General features: G+C 58.8%; 5 protein-coding genes across 7 annotated transcripts; 4 read left to right on the forward strand and 1 right to left on the reverse strand.

Moving 5' to 3' along the window:
• Positions 1 to 1,215: 1,215 nt before the first annotated feature.
• On the forward strand, positions 1,216 to 7,555 carry KCNK4 (potassium two pore domain channel subfamily K member 4). Its single transcript, XM_026483360.3, has 6 exons — positions 1,216 to 1,483; positions 4,684 to 4,807; positions 4,935 to 5,095; positions 5,294 to 5,480; positions 5,997 to 6,136; positions 6,840 to 7,555. Exons 1-6 carry the CDS (start codon positions 1,295 to 1,297, stop codon positions 7,239 to 7,241), a joined length of 1,203 nt encoding a protein of 400 aa, XP_026339145.1. The 5' UTR covers positions 1,216 to 1,294; the 3' UTR covers positions 7,242 to 7,555.
• Positions 7,556 to 7,625: 70 nt separating this feature from the next.
• Positions 7,626 to 10,686, forward strand: CATSPERZ (catsper channel auxiliary subunit zeta). The gene is made up of 6 exons (XM_057317218.1): positions 7,626 to 7,661; positions 7,804 to 7,924; positions 8,035 to 8,481; positions 9,335 to 9,417; positions 9,629 to 9,695; positions 10,439 to 10,686. The coding sequence occupies exons 1-6, from the start codon at positions 7,626 to 7,628 to the stop codon at positions 10,546 to 10,548; spliced, it is 864 nt and encodes a 287-aa protein (XP_057173201.1). The 3' UTR covers positions 10,549 to 10,686.
• Positions 10,687 to 11,414: 728 nt separating this feature from the next.
• On the forward strand, positions 11,415 to 19,477 carry ESRRA (estrogen related receptor alpha). The gene is made up of 7 exons (XM_026483355.4): positions 11,415 to 11,622; positions 13,098 to 13,434; positions 16,688 to 16,804; positions 16,941 to 17,069; positions 17,482 to 17,649; positions 17,743 to 18,012; positions 18,438 to 19,477. Exons 2-7 carry the CDS (start codon positions 13,110 to 13,112, stop codon positions 18,695 to 18,697), a joined length of 1,269 nt encoding a protein of 422 aa, XP_026339140.1. The 5' UTR covers positions 11,415 to 11,622; positions 13,098 to 13,109; the 3' UTR covers positions 18,698 to 19,477.
• TRMT112 (tRNA methyltransferase activator subunit 11-2) lies at positions 19,426 to 20,341 on the reverse strand. 2 transcript variants are annotated; one of them, XM_026483358.3, is made up of 4 exons: positions 20,216 to 20,341; positions 20,061 to 20,126; positions 19,791 to 19,880; positions 19,426 to 19,702 (listed from the first exon to the last, which is right to left on the reverse strand). In XM_026483358.3, the coding sequence occupies exons 1-4, from the start codon at positions 20,291 to 20,293 to the stop codon at positions 19,595 to 19,597; spliced, it is 342 nt and encodes a 113-aa protein (XP_026339143.1). In that variant the 5' UTR covers positions 20,294 to 20,341; the 3' UTR covers positions 19,426 to 19,594. The 2 variants fall into 2 exon arrangements, with proteins under 2 accessions (XP_026339143.1, XP_026339142.1); XM_026483357.3 differs by having other exon boundaries at positions 20,025 to 20,126.
• Positions 20,342 to 20,884: 543 nt separating this feature from the next.
• On the forward strand, positions 20,885 to 24,242 carry PRDX5 (peroxiredoxin 5). Of its 2 annotated transcripts, XM_026483356.3 has the most exons (6): positions 20,890 to 21,148; positions 22,172 to 22,306; positions 22,996 to 23,127; positions 23,205 to 23,243; positions 23,405 to 23,466; positions 23,995 to 24,242. In XM_026483356.3, the coding sequence occupies exons 1-6, from the start codon at positions 20,963 to 20,965 to the stop codon at positions 24,098 to 24,100; spliced, it is 660 nt and encodes a 219-aa protein (XP_026339141.1). In that variant the 5' UTR covers positions 20,890 to 20,962; the 3' UTR covers positions 24,101 to 24,242. The 2 variants fall into 2 exon arrangements, with proteins under 2 accessions (XP_048073723.1, XP_026339141.1); XM_048217766.2 differs by lacking the exon at positions 23,995 to 24,242 and having other exon boundaries at positions 20,885 to 21,148; positions 23,205 to 23,328.
• The last annotated feature ends 2,685 nt before the right edge of the window (positions 24,243 to 26,927 follow it).

Here is a 26,927-nt window from a genome sequence, read left to right on the forward strand (position 1 = left end):
CGGGGCGCGGGCGGGACTCCCCGGCAGGGAGTGGTGCGCTGGGGGCGACCGGCCGGGAGGGGCGCGCACCTCCCGCGCGTGGGCGCCTCTGGGAGTCGTGCGGCCGCGCGTCCCGCCGCCCGCAAGCTCCCAGGCGTCAGCGTTGAAGACTCGGGAGGCGGTGGGAGCGAACGGCGGGTGTGCAGTGTGTCTGGGTGGTGGGCGCTCCGCGGTGGCCTGGCGGCCTGGGTGTGTGGACCGGAGTGTGTGCACACGTGCGCGTGCACCTCTGGGGTGCCTCCGCCCGGCGCGCACGCCCCCGGGGGTCCGGGTGTGCCCGTGAGTCTGGGGAGTGTGCAGGTGGAGTGTGTGCGTGCGGCGGGGCAGCTCTGCGGGCGGGAGCCGCAGGGCGGAGCGTGGGCGAGCGGGTCTTTGTGCCGGCGTGTGTGCGCGTGGGCGCCGGCGCCCGCTCTCCCGGGGGGCTGACGGCTGTCCCGGAGGATGCTGCCCCAGGTCCGGCCCTGGTCGCTCCCGCCCCGTTCCTTCCCGGAACGGGGCACCCTCCCCCTCCCACCCCGCCCGGCCTTGCCTCTGCGCAACGACCGGGACCCGCCCCTAGGTTCCTCGAAAGCCGGCGGGTCGCGGGGAGACCCCGGAGGCTACCCGCCCGGCCCCTGGCGGGTCGCGGCGGAGCGGGGAGAGGCGGGAGGGGGGAGAGAAGCGCGAAGATGCTGCCGCAGCCGCGGCGGAGGACCAGGGACCCGCCATCCCCGTCCCCGCCCTGCGCGGACCGGCCTCTCCTCCCGCTTTCCCTTCGCGCGCCTCCGCGCCCCCTCAGCCTCCTGCTCCGAAGCCGGTTCCTCACGCCCCCTCCAGCCGCCCCCCCACCCCCGGCGTTCTCTCGCTCGCCCTGCGGGTCCCTCCGCAGGCTCAGTCTTTCTTTCCCCCTTCCACTCTCCTTCCTTTCCCTTCCCGGTGCCCTCTTCTCTTCTCAGTCCTGGAGTCCCTGGGCAGGGGCTGAGGGCCGGGCAATGGAGGTAAGGGGGAGGACAGAAGTGGGGGACTGGGTGTGCCCTGGTACCAAGTGTCCTGGCAGAGGGATATGAAGAGAGGACATCTATGGGCAGTCTGGCTGGGGGCTCCAGGGACCTCTGGGTGTGTCGGGGCTGGAGGAGGAGGGCGTGGGGGGGGGGCGCAGGCTAAGTTACTGATCCCAGCATCCCTGGTTCTACCCACAGTGACCTCAGCTCCCCAGGAGCCCCCTGCCCGGCCCCCCCAGGCGGGTGGCGGAATAGGCCGGGCTCCTGGGCGCGCCATGCGCAGCACCACACTCCTGGCCCTGCTGGCGCTGGTCCTGCTCTACCTGGTGTCCGGTGCCCTGGTGTTCCAGGCCCTGGAGCAGCCCCACGAGCAGCAGGCCCAGAGGGAGCTGGGGGAGGTCCGAGAGAAGTTCCTGAGGGCCCATCCATGTGTGAGCGACCAGGACCTGGGGCTCTTCATCAAGGTGCGTGGGTGGGCAGGAGCCCCTTCAGCAGTCACCCACGACACCCCCTCCCTCCCAAAAGTGCTGCATGCCAGTGGGGCCCTGCGCTGGGTTGCCGCCTCCAGACTGGCACCCGGTGAGGGCAGGGTGCAGCTGAGGGGTGCAGGGCAGAGGCTGGGATCCAGGTCTCTGTGTTTTCAATATGGCAGCCATGGGGGCGTTTGTCTGCCTTGCTTTTCCTGGCCTCGTGCTGAGCTCCTGGACTGTCTCCTTCAGGGTGATGTGATGGTGGTTGAGTGAAGGAACGAGTGAAGGAAGAAATGAATACATGGCTAGAGCACATGAAATATGTTACATTTTCACAGGCGTAACCCACTGGTTCCGGGTTGCCGCATGAAATCCAGGGTGCCTGGATAATGGTGAATTTTAGCCACTAAACAAGAAATGCTTTTAAAAAATAAATACATCCCATGCAGTATTCTTATTTACTGAATCTGGCGACCCTACACTGGTTTCTCTACTTCGGAGTCACGGATGCCTTGGAGATGCCCAAGCACACTGTGAACAGTCCCCTGCCCCCTGGAAAAATGCACTTATATCCTGGTGGTTTCAGAGGTTGTCAGAGGGTGTCAGAGGGACACATTCAGAGGGTTCCAGGATGTCCTAAGCCTGCCACCATGGATACCAGGTTAAGCACCCCTTCTCCCCAGGACACATGCTTATGCTGAGGAGGCTAGAGGAAGGGCAGGTCAAAGGGGGTTCAGCTTTGGTTCAGTGACTAAAGAAAGTGCTGGGCTTCAGCCTTCTGGGGGTGCTGTCAGGTAAGCACCTTTGTTGCTTCTGTGATTTCTGAGTCACTATCACATAAAAACCCCAAGGATTAACTCTAATAAATTGATGTTTATTATTTTATGGAAGAGTACCCCTCCTTCCCTGCCTGTTCTTTTGGAGGGAGGAGCCAGGGGCATGGAGGCCTCAGTGTTCCAGCTGATTCCTAAGGTGGCAGGACCAGGAGCAGAGATGAAGGCGGGGTGGGGCCAGGACACAGGCGGCTTGGCATGTCTCTGACACTTCCAGAATGCCCAGTGAGGCCCAGAGAGGGCTGGGCAGGAGAATGTGTCTGGCCAGACCATAGGGCAGAGCGGGGGAGGGAGGGAATCTGACCTATTTTATCTTCACGATGTAAATGCTTTTTTCCTGGATAAAAAAAGAAGAAAAGGAAGGGCAGAAATTAGAAGTGTGGGCGTCAGCTGCTTTCTCTTCCACAACTAGGCAGTCCTGCAGCAATTATGCGCCTACTGTGTGCTAGGTGCTATGCTAATACACCATAGGGTGAGCAGGGAAATTGCTATGGGGGTGGAACATATGCAGGCTGTACCCTAGAAGATGTCACTGGGATGAGGGGGACAGATCCAGGGACAGATCACTGTAGGATTCAGTGGAGAGAGAGCTTTCCTTGCTTCCTTCTTTGTTAAACACCTGTTGTATGCTGGGCCCTGAGCTAGGTGCTGGGGGCAAGGAGGGAGATGGGGAGGGGGGCTTTGGGAGGAGCTGGTAGTTGAAATGAGGCAGGTGAGACATGTTGAATTTAGAGATGTGTGATTGGTTTGCAAGAGACCTGCAGGCAGAGGAACAGCATGGGCAAAGGCGTGGAAGTTGGAAAGCTCAGAGTGTTTTGCAGAACTCGGATTTAGCAGATGCCTAGTCATTCGAAGCAAAAATTAGAACACCAGGATGACAAGAGATTTTTTTTCCCCCTAAGTAGTGAATTTATTGGAAAAGTCTTGCAAAATAAAATCTAAATCACTTTAATCATACATTTCACTTCTTGGCTTCATTTAAGAATTACTATTACAGGAAATGGGATCATCTCAGAAAATATGGGGGGAAGGTCACTGCAACTTGGGTTTCAAGTGGGGGCCCCAGGAGACAAGGTTGGGGAAAGGGAGGTGGGGACTAGTTTGAAAAGGTACTGAGATGCTGGGCTGGGAGTTTGGACTCTATGTTGCGACTGCAGGGAGCTATGGAGGATTTGGGGCAGTCACTTCAGGAAGATTCATTTGGAATGGGTCTTGCTAATGAGAATTGCAGTCAGAGAGAAAGAATGTGGTTTTTGATCTCCCCCACTGCCTTTGTGCCTTGGCTCTGTGCTCCTTGGGGAAGGGCCCTTCTGCCCCCCCCCCCACCCCCCATTGTGCTCTGATCTCTGTCACTTAAGGCAGACACTCTCAAAACACAGACTCTGTCTTGAAGGGACCTGCAAGGTGGCAACAGGGGCAGACACATGGCCATTTCATTCATTTAATCCTATTTATTGAGCACCTACTGTGTAACACAGGATTTGGCTTGAACTTCAACAGGATGGGTGGGGGGTTGTGTGTCCAGGAGCCTTCCGATATTGGGTACAAAATTTGATGGCATATGAATCTTCCTGGAGAAAGTGTCCCTAACTTCCATCAGATTTGCTAAGGCAAGGAACTCAAACTCAGCTTTCCTAGGGGCGATGGGAGTGGTGGGGTCTGTGGAAAGCCGGAACACTGGGCATGGTCACTACTTGGGACTAACTTAACAAACGCACAGGGCTTACGTTAACTCTTCACAGCTGTCCGAGGTAGGCACTAGCGTCATCACCCTCACCTGATAGAGGCGGAAACTGAGGCACAGAGAGTTAACTTGCGGGGTCACACAGCACCAAGATTTGAACCCAGGCAGTCTGGTCCAAGTCCATGCTCCTGACCTCTGTAAACCTGAAATCTTTTGTGTGAAATTAACGGGCAGATAACTAAAATCCTTTAAAAAAAATCTATTTATTTATTTAGAGAAAGAGCACTCTAGCATGCACACGTGCAAGAGGAGGGGGGTGGGGGGAAGGGACCAAAGGAGAGGGAGAGGGAGAATCCCAAGCAGACTCCCCGCTGAGCGCTGAGCCTGAGATCCTGACCCTGAGAGCATGACCTGAGCCGAAATCGAGAGTTCCACGCTTAACGGACCAAGCCACCCAGGCGTCCCAACTAAAATGTTTCTAAAACAACGTGGAGGTCAAACAAAACTGGGCCACCCAATTTGCAATGTCTACTCTGAGGGACTGCCCTCAGGAAGAGGAGGGAAGGGGAGAGCTGGGAGGGAGAGGGAGGACACCACTCTGGAGACTGGAGGGCCAGGGGCGTGGGCAGGACAGTTGGGAAGGGCTGAGGTTCCTCCTTCTGCACCTTGTCCTGCAGGATGTGGCTGATGCCCTGGGAGGGGGTGCGGACCCTGCCATCAACGCAACCAGTAACAGCAACCACTCAGTCTGGGACCTGGGCAGCGCCTTCTTTTTCTCAGGCACCATCATCACCACCATCGGTGGGGGAGGGGACTGGGCACGTGGAGGGGGGCAAGGGGCCGCTGGGCTTTCTCTTGGGGGAAGGTGCAGAGGGAGGAAGTGGGGGGCAAGCAGCCCCTAGACTTCCCGCACGGCCCCTCTGCCCAGGCTATGGCAACGCGGCCCTGCGCACAGATGCCGGGCGCCTCTTCTGCATCTTTTATGCGCTGGTGGGGATCCCGCTGTTCGGGATCCTGCTGGCGGGGGTCGGGGACCGGCTGGGCTCCTCTCTGCGCCGCGGCATCGGTCACATCGAAGCCATCTTCTTGGTGAGCTGCTCCTTGCCCTGCGCGCCCTCGCGTTGGGCTCGGGTTACCCTTCCCTACGTCCCCGCCCCGCACGAGAGCGCGGGCCTCAAGGTCGCGGGAGCCTCGCGCACAGGATCCCGGAGGCGGCGGTGTGGGGGTGTGTTCCTGGAGGTTTTGGCGACGCCTTGGGTCCTTCCTGCCCATTGCCACTCCCTGCAGAAGTGGCATGTGCCACCGGGGCTGGTGCGAATACTCTCGGCGGTGCTCTTCCTGCTGATCGGCTGCCTGCTCTTTGTCCTCACGCCCACGTTCGTGTTCTGCTATGTGGAGGGCTGGAGCAAGCTGGAGGCCATCTACTTCGTCGTAGTGACGCTCACCACGGTGGGCTTCGGGGACTATGTGGCCGGTGAGGCCACCTTTCTTGCGCTGCACTTCCCTATCCACTCTATTCCTGCCCAGGGGCCCTGCACTCTTGTGTCTCCCTCCAAATTCCTCGTGGTGTGTGCGCTCACAGGCACTTGCTCCAATCCCTACACGCCCTCACGGGATGCACCTGCACGTTCTTGCACGGGTGCAGCACCTCGTGTGCCCTTACATTCTCGCATGCCTGCACCCCATGCATGCTCACACGTATATTAAGTGCACCCCTCACACGTGCCACATTCTTATATATGTGCACCCCTTCCATTTGCTCACATTTTTGCATGTGAGCACACTCACTCGTGTATTTGTATCTAGCACACCTTCAAGTCTTGCACACTCGTCTTGCATGCATTCACACACTCTAGCACACACCCACTGATTGCCCTGGAGAGGCGGATCCACTCACTGAGCTGGGAAGAGGGGCAGTGAACCAGGAGCTCACAGGCTTAAAGCCTGCCCCACAATCAACATCTTTCTGGCCTCCCCGGTGGTATCCCAGGCGCCAGCCCCAACCAGAGCAACGCAGCCTATCAGCCGCTGGTGTGGTTCTGGATCCTGCTCGGCCTGGCCTACTTCGCCTCGGTACTCACCACCATCGGGAACTGGCTGCGAGTAGTGTCCCGCCGCACTCGGGCAGAGGTAGGCGCCCCTGGGTCAGCGCTGCGCTTGAGCTGTGCCGCTGGCGCGCTCCACCCTAGCGGCGGGTTCATCAGTCAGTCTCCCTTCTAGAGTGCGGGCTTCTCAAAGCAGGGATGGAGTGCCCCCCACCCCCACCAAGTGGACCCGGCCCAGGGACAAAGGGTTAAACTTGGGCCGGTTTGCTGATGACTCCATCTCTGTTCTCATGGCTAGGGCTGCGAGATTTAGAAAAGAACAAAACAAAACAAAAAGCAGGAAGCCCAGTTAAATGTGACTTTCAAATAAATAGCGGATCATATTTGAGTGTAAGTATGTCCCAAATGTTGCATGGGAGGGACATGCATATATTAAAATTTTATTTGTTGTTTATCTGAAATTCACATTTACCTGGGCGACCTGTGTTGTGTGACCCAACTGGTCGCGCCGGCCGTGGAGCTCGAGAGAGGCGCAAAGGTCTCCAGGGGGCACGGGAAGGATAGCTGAAATAAACCCGGGGCTTTCTAGAAAAGCTCCTGGAGAAGAGGGCTCTTAGGTTCGGATGGAGGAGAGGAGGGTGTGTAGCTGGGTGACGAGACTTTCCGCGCTCTGGCGGGCTGAGACAGGGGGACCGGGAGGAAAAGAGGGGCAAAGGGGTAGCCTCCCGGGGTTGCAGAGGCAGTCGAGGAGGACCCGCGGGCGAGGACTGCCTTTCCTCCTCGCGCAGATGGGCGGCCTCACGGCGCAGGCCGCCAGCTGGACCGGCACGGTGACGGCGCGGGTGACCCAGCGAGTCGGGCCCACGGCACCACCGCCGCTGGAGAAGGAGCGGCCACTCTTGCCCCCACCGCCGTGTCCTGCGCAGCCCACCGGCAGGCCCCCGTCCCCGCTCCCCTCGAAGGCCGAGCCGCCCTCTCCGTCCTCGCCGTCCACCCCGCCCACGGCCTCGGCGCTGGATTACCCCAGCGAGAACCTGGCCTTCATCGACGAGTCCTCTGACACGCAGAGCGAGCGCGGCTGCGCGCTGCCCCGCGCGCCACGGGGTCGCCGCCGGCCCCCTAACCCTCCCCGGAAGCCGGCGCGGCCGCGGGGCCCGGGGCGCCCGCGGGAAAAAGGCGTGCCGGTGTAGGGGCAGGCCCCCCCTGCCCGGGCCTCTCAAAGGGCTTCGTTCTTTCGCTCTCCCCGGCATGCTCTGCTTGTTTGACCAAAGAGGCCTCTCTCGACCGGACTGAGGCCTGCGGAGGAGGCCACGGGTGCCGCCCCCGCTCCTGGCCCTCTCCTCACTTCATCCATTCGCAGACCCCCACGGCTTTCTGTCTCGCTGTCCCGGCTGGGCCCGTCCCTCACACCTCACGACTGTGCCTCAAAAGCCTGCATCAATAAACGAAAACAGTTTGCACCGCTGCGGGCGTGCGCGCTCCGGGGACGCGAGTGGGTGTGGGAGTGCTTGCGTCGGGCCACCTCCGGGGCAAGCCAGGCCTCCCGTGACCCCCGGGCCGCGCCCCTCCTCCCCATGCCTGGGCCCGTGTCTCCGCCGGGAGGCTACCGGGTAGGATCCGGAATAGGAATGTGCCAAGGTGTTCTGTGCGTCTCCAACCTCAGCGCAGATACCGGGCGGTGGGGACGGGGGAGAGAGAATGGCATCTAACGTGGGGGGCTGTAGATGGAACTCTCCCTCGCGACCCCCGCAGCACCCTTCGGGACGGGATTCTGCCCCTCCCCGCTCCTGGAGCGTGACCCCTTGCTCCTCGCCCCGAGGCCTGTGGCGACTGGGTCCGTTGGGGCAGAACCATGGAGGAAAAGCCTTACAAAGTAAGAACTCTTCCCGGACCCCTTCCCCCTGTGAGCCCCCAGCCTGGGTCCCCTGGCTGTTCTCTCCCTCAGCCTTGGCCCCGGGGCAGCTCCCAACGAGCCCCCCTGAGCCGACTCGACGGAGGGACGTCCCCGGCGTGCTCTTCCTCTCCTTCCCAACTCCTCGCGGCCCTTGGCTTCCCTCGTTGTATGTGGCCCACAGGCGTCTTTGGGCAGCCATGGCTCAGACATATCGAGCCCAGACAACGACATCCGGAATCTGTGGACCAGAGCCACGCTGTCGCAGCCGAACCTGAATGTGCCGCGGTCCAGGGTCGGCGAGGACTCGGACATGGAGGGCAGCAGCAGTGGCACCAAGTCTCGCCGGTGGTACAATCAGAAGGCCCGCCGCGACTCGGATGGTGGTTGGGAAGAATGGGACGACGGAGAGGACAAGGAGAGTTTCAGACAGGAGGATCTGGACGAGCCCTCCTTGTTGGAGCTGGAGCTGCGTCGGGCCGGCTCCCTGAGAAGCCGTTTAGAGGAGGAGGAGGACGTCGATTCCAAGCCCGACACCGGTCAGTGCGGCGTCACAGGGTTGTGGGTATCCACAGGGCAGGGGGATGGCCAGGACCTCAATATCTGTTGCTGTGAAGTGGGGGGTGGAAGGGGAAGCTGTAGGATCCGTTTCCAGGATTCCCTTCCCGGGACGGGCGCCAGCGTTCATCTTTTACGCTTTAAATCAACCAGACATTCTTGGAGCGCCCCCTACTGGGCAGGCGGCGTACGAGGTCCTGTGGCCACGGCACGCCAGGTCCGAGAGACACCTGCGAAAATGCGCAAAGGCAGCGTGGTAGGACCCAATGCTTTTAATGGAGTCACTGGGATCTTTGAGAGGAGGGAGTTATTCCCTTGTGTATGGATTTGCTGTCGTTGAGGAAGTGTCTGTCTTTCATTCACTCAGTCATTGGCTACAACTTTTAAGCACCTACTTCTTGCTGGGCACTGTCTGGGACTTCCCCAAACCCCAGTCCCTACATTGCGGGATTAAAACAGATAACAATATTGTAATGCCATTTATTGAGTGCTTGCTGTGTGCCAGACACTGGCCTTCCTTCGCATGATCACCTTAAACTTCACAACCTCCATAAGGGGCTATTCTTATTACTCCATTTGACAAATGAAGAACTTGAGGGTCAGAAATTTCCAGTCATTGCTCCTAAGCCTCACCTAATGGGGTAGTCAGAACTGGAACCTTGGTGGGTGGGACAGAAAAGCCTAGGGTAGTAAACTACTGTCCCAGACTGATGTTGCACAACAAGATGGGACCTGGAGCTGGGCTCTGAAGGCCACTCCCCTGTCACCACAAGCCTGCCCAGGGAAGACCCAGCAGTCTGCAGATGACTGATCTCTCTTTTTCTCTTCTCCCAGAAATATCTTCCTCAGAGTCATCATCGCTCAATATCTCGAAGCACACACCCCATCGAGCCTACTGGATGGAGCAGCAGAACAGGGTTAGAAGTACCCAGGGAGACTGGGGATTTTAGCAGGGTGGGGATGGGCAAGTTGGGGGTTGCAGACGTGAAGGGGTGAGGGTGGTTTGTAGAGTGGAGGGGCAGGCAGGTTGGTTGGGGGGTCTTGGGGCTAGAGGGAGCAGGTGGGGCATTTCAGCTCGGGGCAGGGCTGGGGGCCCTGGGACATCTGAGCCTCTTGCTGCCTCTCCAGCTGCCACTGCCTCTGATGGAACTCATGGAGAACGAAGCTCTGGAAATCCTCACCAAAGCCCTCCGGAGTGAGCCCCTCCCCCAGCTCCCACAAGAGACCCTGGGGGATTTTGCAGGGCTTGGGCGTCTGGGAGTGGGGTTTCAGGATGTGTCTGCCTTGTCAGATTCCCTAACCACGTACAAGTATTCCAGGAGCCCTACCAAAAGTAAAAAATTGGGGAACTGGGCACAGGGACACCCAGTGGGGAGAGCATGAGGTGACCGTCAGGGGCCTGGGCTCCACCCTTAGTGCCGCCCCCCTCTGGCTTTTCTAAAGCTGTTTCTCCACTCCTCAGTGGGCATGACAGTCTTTATGTGGCCTTGGCCCCGTCCCTCGGTGCTGTGAGGAACCTCTGGACAGTGGATAATTTGGGTCAAAGTCCCCTCATTTGCCCTGCTGATAATATAAGGCAGGGATGCGGGCTAACAGCTTAGAGTGGGTGGTCCAGGAGGTGTCCTCAGAGCTGCCAGCTACCACTGTCCTAGTTCAGGCCTGCAACACTCTAACTTTGCCCTCACCCATTCTCCACCTCAGCACTCTCATCCTGCTCCACATCCCCCATCTGTTTGCAGTACAGGTGTATGACTTGACCTTAAAAAAAACAAAACTGTCAAGGCCCAGCACCTTGGAGATCCGAAGTTTCCCAGACCCGAGTGCCACGCGCTCCTGCTACCCCCAAATCACCCGTGGTTCCTCCGATCTCACGTGCAGTACCGCTGCTGGGGAGGCCATGCCCCTGCTCACTGCCCTGAGCTGAGCTCTGCCCTCTAGGCTACCGGTCAGGTATTGGCCGGGACCACTTCCTGACCAAGCAGCTGCATGGATGCATCGAGGGTCTCAAGAGGCGCCGGAGCAAGAGGCTGAACATCTTGGGGCACTGAGAGCACCGCCTCGGGCTCGGGCTCGAGAGACAGACAGCCGGACTCCAGCCCCCGACCCCTGTCCCGTCCCCAGACCCAAGCCCGACCCTGTCCACGCGGAATTTGAATCCTAGAGAAATAAAAGACTCTGTGCACGGTCGGTGAGTCAGTGCGTGGCTGCCCGCGTGAGGCGGACGCACGTGGCCCCGCCTTTCCCCGTGACCTTCACTCGGTCACCGCTGTGACCTTGAGCGTTCTCGGTCCAGGCCCTATTGGCTCCGCCTTCCAGGGATTCGAAATCCAGGACTTCTTGCATGTTTTATGCCTGCTTCTCCCACCCGGGGTCCAGCAGCTGTGTGGGGATACTGGATCTGCGGTCCAAGTGCCCCGATGGTGTAATCTTGGGGGAAGCAGGAGAAGGTAAAGGGGTAGCGCCTCCGCTCAAGTTTAGGCACGCTAGGCCCCGCCCCTCATGCATATGCAGTTACACTAACCTCTCCGCTTGCCCCGCCCTCTCATTTACATATGTAAGTCTTCTCCCTTGCTCCGCAACTGCGGCCACGGAGCCACCTCGCCCACCTCTCTCGCGCACAGCGCGCCCCGCCTCCTTCGTTACGTAAGAGCGCTCCTGGTTCCAACCCCCTCCCGGAGCCTCACCAAGTCTCCTCTGGCCCCGCCCCCTCGGCCACCGCCTTCGCGAGTGCGCCGCTCCGGCTCGGCGGCGATGGGCGGGACCTTCATGAAGGACCTGCCTCTGGCTTCGCCGGCTCCGCCCCGACTGGTCCGGGCACGCAGGCGCTGCCCGCCCCGCTTGTCTGATTAGCATAGGGCGCCGAGACCCGCCCCCTGCTTTGCATGCGCACGGCCGGCCCCACCCCCGCTGTCAGCTGGAGGAAGCAGAGTAGGAAGCGGCCGCGATGTCCTTTTGTGTCCTACAAGCCGCCGGCGGCGCCGCCGAGTGAGGGGACGCGGCGCGGCGGGGCGGTGCGGCCCGAGGAGGCGGCGGAGGAGGGGCCGTTCGCGGCCCCAGGCTCACCCCGGCGCTCCGGGCCGCTCGGCCCCCATGCCTGCCCGCCCGCCCTGCCGGAGCCCCAGGTCCGGGGGCGGAGGGGAGCGCCGCTGGGGGGGTGGACGGGCGGGGCGCGGGGGCCATGTGCGAGCGCGGCTGGGAGGCGGGCGGGGGGAGGGCGGGCTCCGGCCCCGGGTCACGGTTGGGACCGGGTCCAGGGCCAGACGGGGTTAGGGTCCGGGCGGGATCCCGTGTTGAGGTCTTAATGCGTCGGCCTGGGACAGGGGCCAGTTCTGGCTCGGGCTGCAGGTCCTGGCCAGGGTCAGGCTTGGGCCTCGAATCCAGTCCCAGGGCAGGGTTCAATCCGGCACCTGGAGCAAGTCGAAGTCCCAGGGGCGGGCCTGGGTGGAAGATAGGGAGGGTTCCCTGTCGGAGAGGGGGCTTTGAAGACCACGTGGGGGCGCTCGAAGGGGCCTTGGGCCACCCTCCTCTCTGGGTCAAAGGTCATCGCACCGGCAGGGGAGAACTTCCTCCTCCTTGGCGCTCCCCATTTACTTCCTGATAACCTGATAGAGGTCCCCCGCGGGCGGAGGGGGAGGGGAGGCGAAGCAACTTTAGGCAACTTTCCGTAGGTGTGCGCAGGTTGGGGGGGGCGGGGCGCCCCTGAGGTGGAGGATTCTGCGGCAGCTGGAGTGTAAGAGTGATTGTGCTGGCGGGGGTTGGGGGGGTGGGGTGGGGTGTAAGGAGGTGGAGCCGCGTCCTCGGGTGGGCCTGGGATTGGCATGCAGGGGCAGGAGGGGTTGGTGTGTCAGGTGTGAAAGGCTCTGAGTGTGTTTCCACAAGGGTCTGTGCGTGTGGGTCTGTGTGGGGGCATGGTGAGTGCATGTGTTTGGGAGTGAGTCTGTGTGATTGTGAGCGAGTGTGTGTGATTGTGAGCTTGGAGTGTGACTTTGTTTATGGGTTGTGCACTTCGGGAGGAGTGTGTGAGTGAGAGTTGGGGCTTCGGGAAGGCCATGTGTGAGAGCATGGAAGCGCCCAGCAGAGAGTGAGCATGTGTGAGCAGTGAGGACAGATGTGGACCCAGGTGAGTGGGAGTGTGTGAACCCACCACCTGCCCTTGTGTGCCTGGTTCATGCTTTTGAATGGAGGATACCCAGGTGAGGGGGAAATCATCAAGGTCCCCAACATCTGGAGAAAATTGAGAGGTATCTCACTACTGGCTGGGGTTCCAGATGGGGTTGAAGGTCACCTGGGGACTAAGGTTACCCTGTTCCCTGGCCGGGGTGGGAGTAGGGAGTTTCCAGGCCTCCCCCAGGTTCCCAAGTGGGAGACCTTGCTGTCAGTTACTGGCCCTGGAGGCTTTGGAGACTCTGTTCCCATGGCAACAGCTGGGGGGGGCCTCTTCATTGGGCAGCCCTTCTTTGGACTCTGCCCCCCTTCCCTCCCCCTCGGTGAGCCTGGAAGCCTGGCCCTAGGCCCGGGGTTGGGCAACCAGGGTGGCACTGTGTCTCCATCCCCCATCCCAGTGTCTCCTTGTGACCCGACAGGTCTCTCCCTGCAGGTGACCAGCGCCATGTCCAGCCAGGTGGTGGGCATTGAGCCTCTCTACATCAAGGCAGAGCCAGCCAGCCCTGACAGCCCAAAGGGTTCCTCGGAGACCGAGACCGAGCCCCCCGTGGCCCTGGCCCCTGGCCCAGCTCCCACCCGCTGCCTCCCAGGCCACAAGGAAGAGGAGGATGGGGAGGGGGCTGGGCCTGGCGAGCAGGGTGGTGGGAAGCTGGTGCTCAGCTCCCTGCCCAAACGCCTCTGCCTGGTCTGTGGGGATGTGGCCTCCGGCTACCACTATGGTGTGGCGTCCTGTGAGGCCTGCAAAGCCTTCTTCAAGAGGACCATCCAGGGTGAGCCCCACCGAACTCCTGTGCTCTTTGCCCTCTGGGCCTAGCGCTACCCGATGGGTGTACTGCCTGGTGGCAGTAGGCCCCCAGACTGCTGCGGTACCACTTGGGAGTTCCCAAGTTCTTCCTCCCTCCTGGGAGTGCCGTTTCCCTGAAAAGTTAAATAAAGCCACCAGGATGTGTTTAATGGCTTGGATGTGGGATGTGAGAGAGAACTCAGGAAGCCTAGGTTTCTGGGTACTAGAGGCCTAGCACCTTCCGCAGTGGCTCTGAAAAATTTGAGGCAGCCTTTGTCTGCTTCTAAACTTTGTTCTTGCTTCTGGCAGCTGCTGACCTCTCAGCAGCCTAGACCCCCCCGCCCCAGCCCTTTGGTGGATTTCCCCAAAGCAGCACCAGCGCAAGCAGGTTTTCATGGGTAACTGAGAGGGGTTACGTCATATCTCAGCACCTGACTTTAAAAAGACTGTTACCCCCTGAATTTTTCTCACTCAGGAACACATACCAAAACATGAGTGAGCAAGATGGATGTAAGAAGGAATACTTGGCATGTGCCTGTTACTTATATTTTTATAGGAACACTTCTTACTTTGGGGCTGTAACATATACTTTTGGAGAACATTTCTTGAGAGCTTACCCCGTGTCAGGCACCGTGCCCTCTACATTCGTGATCTCTTCCTCCCTCAGCAGCCCATCAGGGGCCAGTGGTGTGACCGTAGTTGAGGCCCAGGAGGATTTTTATTTTTTTATTTTTATTTTTTTAAAAAGATTTTATTTATTTATTTGAGAGAAAGAGACAGCCAGTGAGAGAGGGAACACAAGCAGGGGAGTGGGAGAGGAAGAAGCAGGCTCCCAGTGGAGGAGCCCGATGTGGGGCTCGATCCCAGAACGCGGGAATCACGCCCTGAGCCGAAGGCAGATGCTTAACGACTGCGCCCCCCAGGCGCCCCCCTAGGAGGATTTTTAAAACTTTGTTCAAGTTCCACGGGTAGAAAATGGCAGAAGCAGGATTTGAACTTGGGTTGATTTAGGTCCAGAGCTGACTGCTGCCTCTGCGTATTACTTACAACTGAACTTCGGACAGATGCCTCCCAACTGATTGTGACATTGCGATGGGTTTTGATTTGGCCAACACCCACTGCTCTAGAACCGTGTGTGCTCTCTAATGGTTCCGAAGGCCAGTGAACTAACAGGCTCAGGCCCAGGCGCCTCCTACCCACCCTGGACCCCTTCACTCTCTCTTGACTCCATTGGCAGATCTTTATTGAGCCCTAGCCATAGACTGCAACCATTTATGGAGCGTCTGGGTGCTGTGAGCCGTACTGAACACGTGACCTCGACGTTCCCTTTCATTCTTACTAGCCGTCTTTGTTGGAAGTCCTGTTTTTATCCCGTTTTTATAGATGGGAAAACTGAGGGATTGGGGGCTTAGGTACGGGACTTGCCCAAGGTCACACGGTTAGAGATAGTGTCAGGATGGGCCCCAGGCAGCCTCCAGAGCCCTTGTTCTTCACAGACCTGTGCTCTGCTGTCCTGACCCCTGTTCCAGGCATGCGGACGTAGCTGGGACTGTCATTTATGTTCTAGCAGAGGGGAGAGAGAAAACAGTGAATTGCACAAAACTGTTGTAGTGCAGCTGTTCTGAGTGCTGGAGGGGGAGGAGCAGGCTGTGTGCCAAGGAACCTGGCTGGCTTGGAGGCTCTGGAGGTCTTCTCGGAGGAGGTGTTTTGAGCTGCGTGCGCAGGCCTGAATATAGGGTATAGGAGGAATGTGCCAAGACCATGTTGGCTGGATGTGTCATTCAGGCCTTGCAGTAGCCCTGTGAGGCTGGGAGGGCCACCGTGTGTTCATTCAGCCAGTTAGGAGCTGCCATTACCTACCGGCCCTGTTCCTAGTGTTCGGCAGTCCTGGCCCTTATGGAGCAGACGCTAAAGGGGGACGACAGATAATAAGATAACTAAGTACGTGTGTGGTGGCTCAGGGTGCTGAGAGCTGACGAGAAACTATCAAGCAGGGCAAGCGGCAGGAGAAGTCTGCGCAGGGGCCCCCGACGTTCTCACAGCAGGGCCAGGGAGGGCCTCTCTGAGGTGACAGGGAGTAGAGCTCAGAAGAAGGTAAGGGAGCAGTGTGCCCTGAGCCTGGGGTCTGTGTGAGGAACACTGAGTTGGCTGGGCTGGAGCAGTGTGAGGGGGATGTTAGAAAGGTTGAAAAGCTAGGGGCTGGAGGCCTCACAGGCCTCGGCGGGTACGTGGGCTTTTACTCTGAGAAGGGACATCACTGGAGGGTTTGGAGCAGGGGACGGACAGGACCTGACTCGGGTTGCATGGGTTGTCCTGGTCCCTGTGTTGACATTAACTGAAGGAGAAAAGGGCAGAGGAGGAGGCCAGTGAGAAGGTGAGGTGATGGTGACCCGGGCAGGGGCGGGCGCAGGGCAGAATGGGTCGGCTTCTGGACAGAGGAGGAGGTAAAGCTCGCCAGGCCTCGTCGATGGGTTGGATTTGGGTGTAAGAGAAGAATCAAAGATGTTTTCTGGATTTCTGCTTGAGGCACTAGACAAATGGAGTTCTGTAGGGTTTGGAGTGGTAGGTTGTGGGCTCCATTTAGGACAGGTGAGGTTTGCCACACCTTCTAGACCTGCACAATGCTGAGGCAGTGGAAAATGAGTCTAGAGTTCACGCAGCTCTATCGATAGAAACGTGAAGGCCCACGACTGGTGAGCTCACCATAAGAGTGAGTCGGAGATGAGGTCCAAGGGCAGCCCCGGGGTTTGTCCTTCGATGGAAGGAGTGTGTGGGGTTGCACAGAAATGACATAGTGGCCAGTAAGGAAGAAGGTGGTGTCCCAGAGGCAAAGGATGACATGTCCAAGTGTTTGTGGGAGCAGGACCTGACCCATGGCATTAGATGCCTTTAGCCAAGTGAGACGAGGACGAGAATGGACCACCGCATGTGGCAAAACAGAGGCTGCTGTGGCCCTTGATGAGAACAGATGGGGTTAGTAGAGCCTAGAGATGTGGCTTGACAAGAGGCTTGGGGCAGAGATAGCCTGACTCCCCTGGTCCCCGGTTTCCCTGGCCTAGTCAGGAGCCCCCAGCCCAGAGGCCATTCCTCTCACCGTCCCGGGCTTCCTTGCCCCACTCAGCATGCTTCCCCTCTCCCCAGACCTGCACTTAACCCGGGGCGAGTCAGGGCTCTCCCGTCTTCTGGGCCCCCTCCGGGCCCTGGGAGGCCGCTACTGGAGCCCTGCCTCTTCCTGGCAGGGAGCATCGAGTACAGCTGTCCGGCCTCCAACGAGTGCGAGATCACCAAGAGGAGACGCAAGGCCTGCCAGGCCTGTCGCTTCACCAAGTGCCTGCGGGTGGGCATGCTCAAGGAGGGTGAGCGCTGGGCCTGGGTGCACGGGGCCGGGGTGGGGGGGTCCTGGGGCATTCTGCGGGAAGAGACTGGGCAGGAGGGCTCCGCAGAGCAAGCCACCCCCAGCCCCGTGGACACAGCCCTGTCCTGCAATTCAAGGAGTACGTCTGGACCGTGTCCGAGGTGGGCGACAGAAGTATAAGCGGCGGCCGGAGGTGGACCCGCTGCCCTTCCCAGGCTCCTTCCCTGCTGGACCACTGGCAGTAGCTGGAGGCCCTCGGAAAACCGGTGAGAGGGCTGTGGGTCCTGGGAGCTCTAGGGTTGGGATGGGGCCGGGACACGAGAGGCCTGTTAGGTGTCAGTCACCCAGAACGGATAGCGTGGGCATTGGGATCCCAGTTTGCCCTTCGTCTAGTCACATTTCCCTGAAGGGGTATTTTTGAAAATACCCTTTTTATCAGTCCCTAAGTAGTACATCTGGGACCAGGATTTTTCTCACACTCACAACCTGTCTGTGGCCTTGGTTTCCCTGGGAGATAGCGGGAGCCCTTCCTGGAGAGAAGTGTCCGAGCCTGGCTGGCCAGGGGCTATTAGGAAGGCCGTGGCGAGGTGGGGGTGGGGTTAATTTGGGGAAGATGCTTGACCCTGAAGGGGCCTGCAAAGTGATGAATTCGAGTGCCTCTTCCACCTGTCCCTGCAGCCCCTGTGAATGCACTGGTGTCCCACCTGCTGGTGGTTGAGCCTGAGAAGCTATATGCCATGCCTGACCCCGCGGGCCCTGATGGACACCTCCCAGCCGTGGCTACCCTCTGTGACCTCTTTGACCGAGAGATTGTGGTCACCATCAGCTGGGCCAAGAGCATCCCAGGTAAAGGGCCAGGTGACCCGGGGCTTCCCTCTGCAGGCCAGGTCTGGCTCTGGTGAACTCGTTCAGCCAGGTCTGCTTCCCACTACCCTGCAGGCTTCTCGTCACTGTCACTGTCTGACCAGATGTCAGTCCTGCAGAGCGTATGGATGGAGGTCTTGGTGTTGGGTGTGGCCCAGCGCTCACTGCCGCTGCAGGATGAGCTGGCCTTCGCGGAGGACCTGGTCCTGGATGAAGAGGGGGCACGCGCGGCTGGCCTGGGGGAACTGGGGGCTGCCCTGCTGCAGCTGGTTCGGCGACTGCAGGCCCTGAGGCTGGAGCGCGAGGAGTATGTCCTGCTGAAGGCCCTGGCCCTTGCCAATTCAGGTGAGTCCGGGGCGGGCACCGATGGAGTCTCCGTGAGACCCTCCACTTTGTATCCCCGACGGTGGTACAGTCTCCTCTGGCAGACAAGGAAAATTGGGGCTTAGGGAAGAACAGTGACTTGTTGAAAGTCCCAAAGAAGGAAAGGGCAGACCCAGGAACTGCAGGTAGGATTTCGAGCTCTAGGGCCATCTTTGCATGGAAAAGGGAACCATTTAGTGGGAGCAAAGGTGGGGAGGATCAGAAGTGGCCACGGTTGAGGGAGAAGGGGGGGCTGGCTCATGGGCAGGAGCCGTGAGTGGTGCCTCAGTCAGCCCCTCAAATCTGTCTGGCTCCTCCTCAGGCCCCATCCAACAGTGCTCAAGCAGGTGTGGGCTCTGCCTTTCTGGAGACGGTCGTGTCCACAGCACCCTCTCCTCTCCTTGCAGACTCTGTGCACATTGAGGATGCCGAGGCTGTGGAGCAGCTGCGAGAAGCTCTACACGAGGCCCTGCTGGAGTATGAAGCAGGCCGGGCGGGCCCCGGAGGGGGTGCTGAGCGGCGGCGGGCGGGCAGGCTGCTGCTCACACTACCGCTCCTTCGCCAGACGGCGGGCAAAGTGCTGGCCCATTTCTATGGGGTGAAGCTGGAGGGCAAGGTGCCCATGCACAAGCTGTTCTTGGAGATGCTCGAGGCCATGATGGACTGAGGCAAGGGGTGGGCATGGGTGGGGGTGCTGGCAGGACCCGCCCAGTATGGGGTCAGCCCCAAGGGGGCAGAGCTGGGGTCTGGGCAGTGCCACAGCCTGCTGGCAGGGCCAGGGCAATACCATCAGCCCCTGGGAGCAGGCCCTACGCCCTCCCCTCCCCCCCTCCCAGGGGGTCTTAGAAGCTGGGAATGTGTGCGCCCAGGCTCTGGGCACAGTGCTGCCCCTTGCAAGCCATAATGTGCCCCCAGAGTGTAAGGGGGGCCTTGCGGAAGCCATAGGGGGCTGCAGGGGACGTGTGGGGGGCAGAAGCCTGACCTCAGGGAGGGAAGGGAGTGGAGGCCACAGTCTCCCAATGGGTGATGCTTTTGCTGCTGCTTAATCCAACCCCCTCTCCAGAGCAGAGGGGGATTTGGAGAGCAAAGGCCCCTGCCCCCTTCGCTCCTCTCCTCATCATTTGCATTGGGCATTACTGCCCCCCCTTGAAGCAATAACTCCAAGCAGGCTCCAGCCCCTGGACCCCTGGGGTGGCCAGGGCCCCCCATCAGCTCCCACCCAGCCTCCTCGGGGGGGAGGGAGAGCACTGCCTCTATGCCCTGCAGAGCAATAACACTATATTTATTTTTGGGTTTGGCCAGGGAGGTGCAGGGACATAGGGCAAGCCAGGGCCCAGAGCCTTTGGCTGTACAGAGACTCTATTTTAATGTATATTTGCTGCAAAGAGAAACCGCTTTTGGTTTTGAACCTTTAATGAGAAAAAGAAATATATCGAGCTCAAGAACACTGTGTTTCGTCTATCACTGGGTCAACGCCTGGGGATACACGACAAACCTAGGAAACAGAATATACATAAACAAGAACATTCATGGTTCCAGACTGGAAAACTAGTGCCTGGCACGATTAAGTCTCGGTTTCCTCATCACTCAGCAACATGTTGGGGATCCCGCGACTGATGGGGAACAGACGTCCAGACTCTGGGCACTGCAAGGTGCCCTCCAGCACATCCACCTGCGGGGAAGGGGGAGGGAATAGAGCTGAGCACTGGCAGCCTCCGGCTGTGACCGGCCAGGGAAGCAAGCGATGGGCCGGTTCTCACCTCCAGCAGCACATGGTGCATCTGCCTCAGGAATTTCTCATCATGCTCATACCCTTCAATCGGCCCTTTGGGCACCTCGACCAGATGCAGCTGTGGGCAAAGGCCTAAGTCAGCTCTGGGCATCCCACCCCTTGTTCCGAGGACAGGTTCCCCGGCCTGGGGCAAGGGCCTGCGGTGAGACCACCACCCCCCCCCCCCCCCAGGATGAGCGCGGGCTTGGGGGAGGGTCCTCACGGTATCCGCCGCCTCCAGAAGCGCCGCCCACTCCACCTTGGGTATCATACGCGCCACGAAGTCGGGGTTGAACTCCACCGGGTTGATGCGGACCTCAGTGGCCTGCGGGGCGGAGGGGTTTTGTTAGGGACAGGAGCCTGATTCCCCTATTCCGCCCAGGAGGCGGGCGCGAGACTGCCCCCGGCCGATACCTGGAGGCGCAGGGGGAAGCCACGGGGCCCCACCCCCCGCACATGCGAGCTCAGCAGGTTGTGGGTGAGCAGCTTCATGTCGCCACAACGCGCTCTCGGGCCGGAACCGGAAGGAGACAGAAACTCCGCTGCGTCACTTCCGGGGCCGCTCCATTCTCCATCCTATTGGACGGCTCGGAGGAGCGGAAGTGGCGAACATGCTGGAACTTCTCGTGCTAGCCCGAGTAGAGGTATTTGAAAAGCGTGGTGGGATCACGCGCTCCTACCGGAAGCGTCCCGGCGGGAGAGGACTACGGCGCAGGCCCAGTGGTGTCCATTCGCTACAAATCATGCAGTGCACATCATATGTAAAGCAGCCGCAATGCAGGGGCCTTCGTTGAATGCAAAATAAGCGTTTTTCTCCTACACAGGCGCCAGACGCCATCGTCTCCCGCCCCTCGCTTCCGGTTAAGGAAACACTGCAGGAATCCGTAAACTCGGCCCACCACCATAGCGACGCCCCATTCTTGTACGCAAATTAGTTGCGCGTCTGCCGAAAGCCCCGCCCATCCGTTACTGCGCCGGGGGTCCAGCCCCAAATGCAAATAAGCCGAGCGCCCCGGAAGTTCCGCCCCTGCACGCGCCCCTACGGCTGCGCAGTAGAGGAGCATTGCCGGGGACGGGTACGGCCGCGGCTCCGCCTTTCGGGGAGGGGACCCGCCGGGGCACCGATGTGAGGGCGGGGCGATCGTGCGCTCTGGGATCGGCATGAAGCTTTTTCCGCACGGTGTTCTGAGTCGTCTGCTAGGCTCGCTTTTCGTCCGTGCAACTGTCGTCGAGTCTGCAGCTTCGGCGGCGTCGAGAGCAGGCGGGTGCCGGCAACGAGGCAAGGAGTGGACGCTTGGCGGGGCCCACGGTTTCAGAAGCGCCGCCTCAGCCATGGCCCCAATCAAGGTGACCGCTGGCGGGGCCCGGCCTGAACTCCCTTCCCGCTGCTCTTCCCAGTGCTCTCCGTCCCTCTTGTCTGGGGAGAATCACCCTCCTGCCTGCTCTCCGGACCCCTGTCCGCCCCGCCGGACGCTTCTTCCGCAATTCTCCCTCATCCCCTCAGCAACACCCTGTGGCTCTGCACCCCCCCCCCGTGTTTTCTCTTAAAACCCCTATTGTGTCTCCCCCGTTCCACACTTCTCCCGTGGCTAATTCCCACGCTTCTGCTGAGTCTTTTTCATCCTCACCCGGACCAATCCCCTCCTGCTCTTGGGGCCACCTCCCTTCCCCTTCCACATTCTTCTGAGACCTCCTCCTCCTGCTTAATCTTACTCCCCAATGCCTCATTTGCCCTCCCTTCGTGTACCTTCTCCGGCTGCATGAAACCCTCACACTCCCAGGTAGACTAATCCATCCCCTTGGAGAGATGCCTTTTATTTTATTACCCGCCCCCCTTTTCATCTGCTGCTGCTCTCCCTTCTTCTCTTCCTGAGGGCTGGACATTCAGACCTGGCCAGGGTCCTTTCCCTCCCTGTTGTCAGGGTCTCCTCCTTACCCCCAAGTAGATCCCCTGCCTCTCCTTCCCTGCCCATTTATCCCACTTCTTTCTGGTAAGAAATAGACTCCTTGTTTATTCAACCCCCTTGTGACACCCAGAGAGGCCTCCTCCCCCATTTTCTGTTGTCACCAACAGGCTGGTAAAAGGAATAGGGGGCACCTTGAAACCTGGAGGATGTGGAGGAACCAGGCGGTGGGGAGAGAGGGTGGGGGGAGAGGGGAGAGCGGCAGGGAGGGACCTCTGGAAACTTTGACAGGTTAGGACATTACAACGCTGTCAACTGTGCTCCCCTAGGAGCAACTGCCTGGTCTGGTTTAACGCCTTTTCCCTGGCTTCTCCACACCTCCCCATTTCACAACTCCATATTTCCTCATCTAGTCACTCTCTTTGCTCACTTACAAACTCCTTACCAAGTCAGTTATTCCCTCTAGGTGGGAGATGCCATCCCTTCGGTGGTGGTTTTTGAAGGGGAGCCTGGGAACAAGGTGAACCTGGCAGAGCTGTTCAAGGGCAAGAAGGGGGTCCTGTTTGGAGTCCCTGGGGCCTTTACGCCCGGCTGTTCCAAGGTGAGACCTGCCATTCTGAGACTCCGCATTTGGAATCTTGTGTACACGTCTGCGTTGTTCCTAAGTCCTAGGGCAGCTTACAAGGAGAGTACGTAGTTGCAGTGACAGTTACTGTCACCTATCAGAGCGGGACACCCCGGTGGCTCAGTCAGTTAACACCTGCGTTCGGCTCAGGGCATAATCCCAGGGTCCTGGGATCGAGCCCCACTGGGGCTTCCTGCTCAGTGGGGAGCCTGCTTCTCCCTCTCCCTCTAACTGCTGCTCCCCCTGCTTGTGCTCTCTGTCAAATAAATAAAATCTTAAAACAAAAAACAAAGCCTATCAGAGAGTTCGGAAAAAAGCGGAAGCCGTGAAAAGGTGGTGGCGTCAGGAACGTAGGAGAAAAGGGTATTGTAATTAAATTCAACGTCTGTTACTGATCTTGCTGGTGATTGGCACTGTGGAAGATACGCGGGTAAATAAAGTATAGTCACGTCCAAGGGAAGTTCATGGTGACCACAGAGCACTCAAGTTTGGATCCGAGCTTCCTGGCCGCCAAGGCAAAAAGGAACTGTGGCTGACACATTTCTAACTGATCAAAGATACTCAAGAGGGAAGTGAGAGGAGGGCCTGGAGATAAAGGGTAGGCCGGGGTAGGCCATAGAGCAGAGGCAATGATCCCTTTGCAGACCCTTTGTTTCCCCTCCTAGACCCACCTGCCAGGATTTGTGGAACAGGCTGATGCTCTGAAGGCCAAGGGGGTCCAGGTGATAGCTTGTCTGAGTGTTAATGATGTCTTTGTAACTGCAGAGTGGGGACGAGCTCACAACTCGGGAGGCAAGGTGAGGTATGGGTCCTGGGGGGGGGGGGGTCAGGGGTCAGGCAAGGGATTTTTCTTTGACCTTTACTTTCTCCTTAGGTTAGGTTCTTGGCTGACCCCACTGGGGCCTTTGGGAAGGTGAGTGCACCCCTGCAACCCCTACCCTATAGGATGGTCCCTGTGCCAGGCCTTGGACACAGGAACTTGGAGGGACATGGCTAAGGTGAGAAGCAGCTGGTGCGGGCAGGGCTTGGTCTGTTCTGGAAATTTCTAAGCCTTGTTTCTGTTTTTCCTTTTAGGAGACAGATTTATTACTAGATGATTCATTGGTGTCTCTCTTTGGAAATCATCGGCTCAAAAGGTAAAAGCAGGAAGGTCCTCTGTCGGGTTCCCCTGCCACCCCTTCAATCTCCATTCCCAGCCTCCAGGCCCAGGCTGTTGTAATTGTCTCAGTCTCTCTCTCTTTTGAAAAATTCACTTATTTATTTTAAAGAGAGAGCGAGTGTGCAGAGGGAGAGGGAGAGAGAATCTTTTTTTTTTCTTTTAATATTTATTTATTTGATAGAGCACAGGCAGGGGGAGGGGCAGAGGCAGAGGGAGAGGCAGGCTCCCCGCTGAGCAGGGACCCCCCCCCCCCCCACCCCCAGTGGGGCTCGATCCCAGGACCTTGGGATCATTACCTGAGCCGAAGGCAGATGCTTAACTGACTAAGCCACGCAGGCACCCCAAGGGAGAGAGAGTCTTAAGCAGATTCCACGCTGAGCTCAGAGCCTGACGTGGGGCTTGATCTCACGATGCTGAGACCACGACCTGAATGGAAAACAAGAGTCAGATGCTTAATCTGACTGTACCACCCAGGCGCCCCTGGCCCAGTCTCTCTTTCTGGCAGGTTCTCCATGGTGGTAGAGGACGGCATAGTGAAGTCCTTGAATGTGGAGCCGGATGGTACAGGCCTCACCTGCAGCCTGGCCCCCAACATCCTCTTGCAGCTCTGAGGCCCTGGGCCTGTTACTCCTTCTACCCTTTCCTGTTTCACCTGCCCAGCCCTGGACAGAGGGCCCAGTCCAGCCTCAACGGGGGCCACCAAGTGGGAATTGTGACCAAATTTCTGCAATAAACATTTCTGGTTCACAGTTAGTCCTTGATTTTTTTTTTTTTTTTAAAGATTTTATTTATTTATTTATTTGACAGAGAGAGACACAGCCAGCGAGAGAGGGAACACAAGCAGGGGGAGTGGGAGAGGAAGAAGCAGGCTCCCAGCAGAGGAGCCTGATGTGGGGCTCGATCCCAGGACCCTGGGATCACGCCCTGAGCCGAAGGCAGACGCTTAATGACTGAGCCACCCAGGCGCCCCTGATTTTTTTTTTTCAAGATTTATTTATTAATTTGAGAGCGTGTGCGTGTGCATTGGGAGGTGGGGGGAGGGGCAGAGGGAGAGAAGCAGACCTGTCTCTGAGCTTGGAGCCAGGACCTAGGGCTTGATCTCATGAACCTGAGCTCATGAGCCGAGTTGAAATCAAGAGTCAGATGCTTAACTGACTGAGCCACCCGGGGGCCCCTACTCCTTGATTTTGAGTTGCTGATTTGCTGAGGGCCAGGCCTTAGGACAGTCACAACTGTGAGGGTAGTAGGCAGGGGCTGAAGGGGTACCAGTGGGGGACCCTGACTTCATTAAGGAGATAGTTAGGGAGAGCCTTTGAATGAAGTATTACCAAGTATCAGTATACAGTTGGGAAAGGACCAGCGGTCTAAAGAGCAGGGGAGGGAGCAGTCTGTGCAGAGGGAGCAGGCCCTCAGCAGACACGAGCGTTCCCTGCAGCCATGACCTTCTGCATTTGATCTCTGGGTGTTGGCTGACCTCATGTAGACCATAAACCTCAGGGTAGAAGCTTTGGCGCTAGGTACCCCCCACCTGGGCCAAGCTTTAACTCCACCATTCTTTTAGACTCTGTCAAACCCCTCCCAGGAGCACCCTGATCTCAAAAAGCTCCTGGCACCTCGGGGCCAACTGACTGGTAGAAAGGGCTCCATCAGTGGAGGCAGTAGTGGGTTAGTCCAGGAGAGCTTTCTGGAAGAGGAGTCTAGGTGAGCTGTTGGCAGGGAGAAGATGCCGGTGAGGCCTGACCAGTGCTGGGTGTACTGTGAGGGGCTGGGGGTCAGGGAGGCTTCAGGGTCTGGTCTTGCTATCTGCAGGCCCCGCCCTTGGGTCTCTTCCTTTTGCCTCTGGGAAGCCTTGCACTTGGCATCAGGCAGTGATTATTAGGTCCCTGCTGTGATGAGGAGCTCATAGTCTTTTTTTTTTTTTCTTCAATTCTTTAAATTTATTTGACACAGAGAGAGAGCATGAGCAGGGGGAGCAGCAGGCAGAGGGAGAGGGAGAAGCAGGCTCCCTGCTGAGCAGGGAGCCCAGCGCAGGCCTTGTTCCCAGGACCCCGGGATGGTGACCTGAGCTGAAGGCAGACGCTTCACCGATGGAGCTCATAGTCCTACAGAGGGCAGACACTTAGAGCTGCCTCTCCAGGTAGAGGTAAAAGTCCTCACGATGATCCTGTGGGGTGTGAGTCTGAGAGCCTCAGGTGGGGAGAGCGCCCACGTCAGCGGCTGGCTAACCGGCTGGCCACCAGCTCGCCCGCCACAGGCCGTGTGCCCTCCTCCTCCCTGCGGAGCTCGTGCCGCCGGCACCTCCCCGCTATCAGCGCGAGCCCAGTCTCTGCGGCTGCCCCTCAACAGCCTGTTTCTTTTACTCCGGGCCTCTTAACCTGAGGCCCGGGAGAGGCCTCTGAGAGGCAGCGTCCCCTCCAGGGTCCTATTGCCACTGACTGGGCCTCTTGGCATGAGGGGGCTCCCAGGGCCGGGGCGGCCCCTTCGGTCAGCACGATGGGAGTCCGGTGTGAGTGGAGGTGGCCGTGCACCTCAGCTTGCTGGGGGTGGAGGGGTGTCTGTGGGCTGCTGTGGATACGGGAGGGCCTGAGATCAACGATCACATCACAAGAGAATCTGGCAGAGCTTCCTCTCCCGGGTGGACACACTGTTTCAGGCTTGTAGACAAAGGGCGGGGCAGGCCAGGGCATAGCGCGGCCTAGATCAGTGGGTTCCGGGGGCCTGGAGCGGTACCTGGCAGGGCAGTGGGCGTGAGCTTCCCAGGCTGTTGGTGGCCAAAGGGCTAATGTTAACACAGACCCCACGACATTCATCCTACATGTCTCCAGCTAAAACTCACCACCTGTCCGGACCTTCCCAAGGGCACGACAACTCTGACCTGGAAGGCCAAGGGTTTTGCTCAGCATCCGCAGTTCTGGCCTTTTCTGGGTCAAGAGTTCCTTTGAAGAGCTGCTGAGAGCCATACCCTTTTCCTTAGAAAATGCACGTCATTTGGGAGCCTGGGTGGCTCCGTTGGTGAAGCATCTGCCTTGGGCTCAGATCGTGATCTCAGGGTCCTGGCATGGAGCCCCATGTCTTGTTGTCGGGCTCCCAGCTCAGCGGGGAGCCTGCTTCTCCCTCTCCCTCTGCCCCCCCCCACGCTAGCTCTTGCTCTCTCTCTCTCTTAAAGAAATAGAATCTTTAAAAAAAGAAAAAGAAAATGCACGTTTGCACGTCTGTGTGCACAGAGGGACATATGAACACCCTTTTTAAGGGTTTTGAGGAGGGCCCCTGAAGTCCTTCCAGAAATTCCAGGCGAGCCCCCACCCCTGCCTGGGAGGCATCATACCGGAGTGGGGTCACCAGACTTTGGGCTCAGACAACTAGACTGTGAACCAAGAAGCTCGTGACCTTGGGCAGGCTGTTTAGTCTCCCTTGACCCCACTTGCCTCATCTTTGAAG

This window comes from Ursus arctos, unplaced genomic scaffold (assembly GCF_023065955.2).
Source record: "Ursus arctos isolate Adak ecotype North America unplaced genomic scaffold, UrsArc2.0 scaffold_23, whole genome shotgun sequence".
In the NCBI taxonomy this organism is placed as follows: Eukaryota; Metazoa; Chordata; class Mammalia; order Carnivora; family Ursidae; genus Ursus; species Ursus arctos.

Excerpts from the sequence above, each read along its gene's own strand:
- PRDX5 (XM_026483356.3), top strand. The coding sequence starts at position 20,963 with ATGAAGCTTTTTCCGCACGGTGTTCTGAGTCGTCTGCTAGGCTCGCTT. Across the intron at positions 21,149-22,171 it reads CAGCCATGGCCCCAATCAAG|GTGGGAGATGCCATCCCTTC; the intron begins GTGACCGCTGGC and ends TATTCCCTCTAG. Across the intron at positions 22,307-22,995 it reads TTACGCCCGGCTGTTCCAAG|ACCCACCTGCCAGGATTTGT; the intron begins GTGAGACCTGCC and ends TTCCCCTCCTAG.
- ESRRA (XM_026483355.4), top strand. The coding sequence starts at position 13,110 with ATGTCCAGCCAGGTGGTGGGCATTGAGCCTCTCTACATCAAGGCAGAG. Across the intron at positions 13,435-16,687 it reads CTTCAAGAGGACCATCCAGG|GGAGCATCGAGTACAGCTGT; the intron begins GTGAGCCCCACC and ends TCTTCCTGGCAG. Across the intron at positions 16,805-16,940 it reads GGTGGGCATGCTCAAGGAGG|GAGTACGTCTGGACCGTGTC; the intron begins GTGAGCGCTGGG and ends CTGCAATTCAAG.
- TRMT112 (XM_026483357.3), bottom strand. The coding sequence starts at position 20,293 with ATGAAGCTGCTCACCCACAACCTGCTGAGCTCGCATGTGCGGGGGGTG. Across the intron at positions 20,127-20,215 it reads GCTTCCCCCTGCGCCTCCAG|GCCACTGAGGTCCGCATCAA; the intron begins GTATCGGCCGGG and ends TCCGCCCCGCAG. Across the intron at positions 19,703-19,790 it reads TGCACCATGTGCTGCTGGAG|GTGGATGTGCTGGAGGGCAC; the intron begins GTGAGAACCGGC and ends CCTTCCCCGCAG.
- KCNK4 (XM_026483360.3), top strand. The coding sequence starts at position 1,295 with ATGCGCAGCACCACACTCCTGGCCCTGCTGGCGCTGGTCCTGCTCTAC. Across the intron at positions 4,808-4,934 it reads CACCATCATCACCACCATCG|GCTATGGCAACGCGGCCCTG; the intron begins GTGGGGGAGGGG and ends CCCTCTGCCCAG. Across the intron at positions 5,096-5,293 it reads ACATCGAAGCCATCTTCTTG|AAGTGGCATGTGCCACCGGG; the intron begins GTGAGCTGCTCC and ends CACTCCCTGCAG.
- CATSPERZ (XM_057317218.1), top strand. The coding sequence starts at position 7,626 with ATGCCTGGGCCCGTGTCTCCGCCGGGAGGCTACCGG. Across the intron at positions 7,925-8,034 it reads TGGAGGAAAAGCCTTACAAA|CCGACTCGACGGAGGGACGT; the intron begins GTAAGAACTCTT and ends AGCCCCCCTGAG. Across the intron at positions 9,418-9,628 it reads GGATGGAGCAGCAGAACAGG|CTGCCACTGCCTCTGATGGA; the intron begins GTTAGAAGTACC and ends CTGCCTCTCCAG.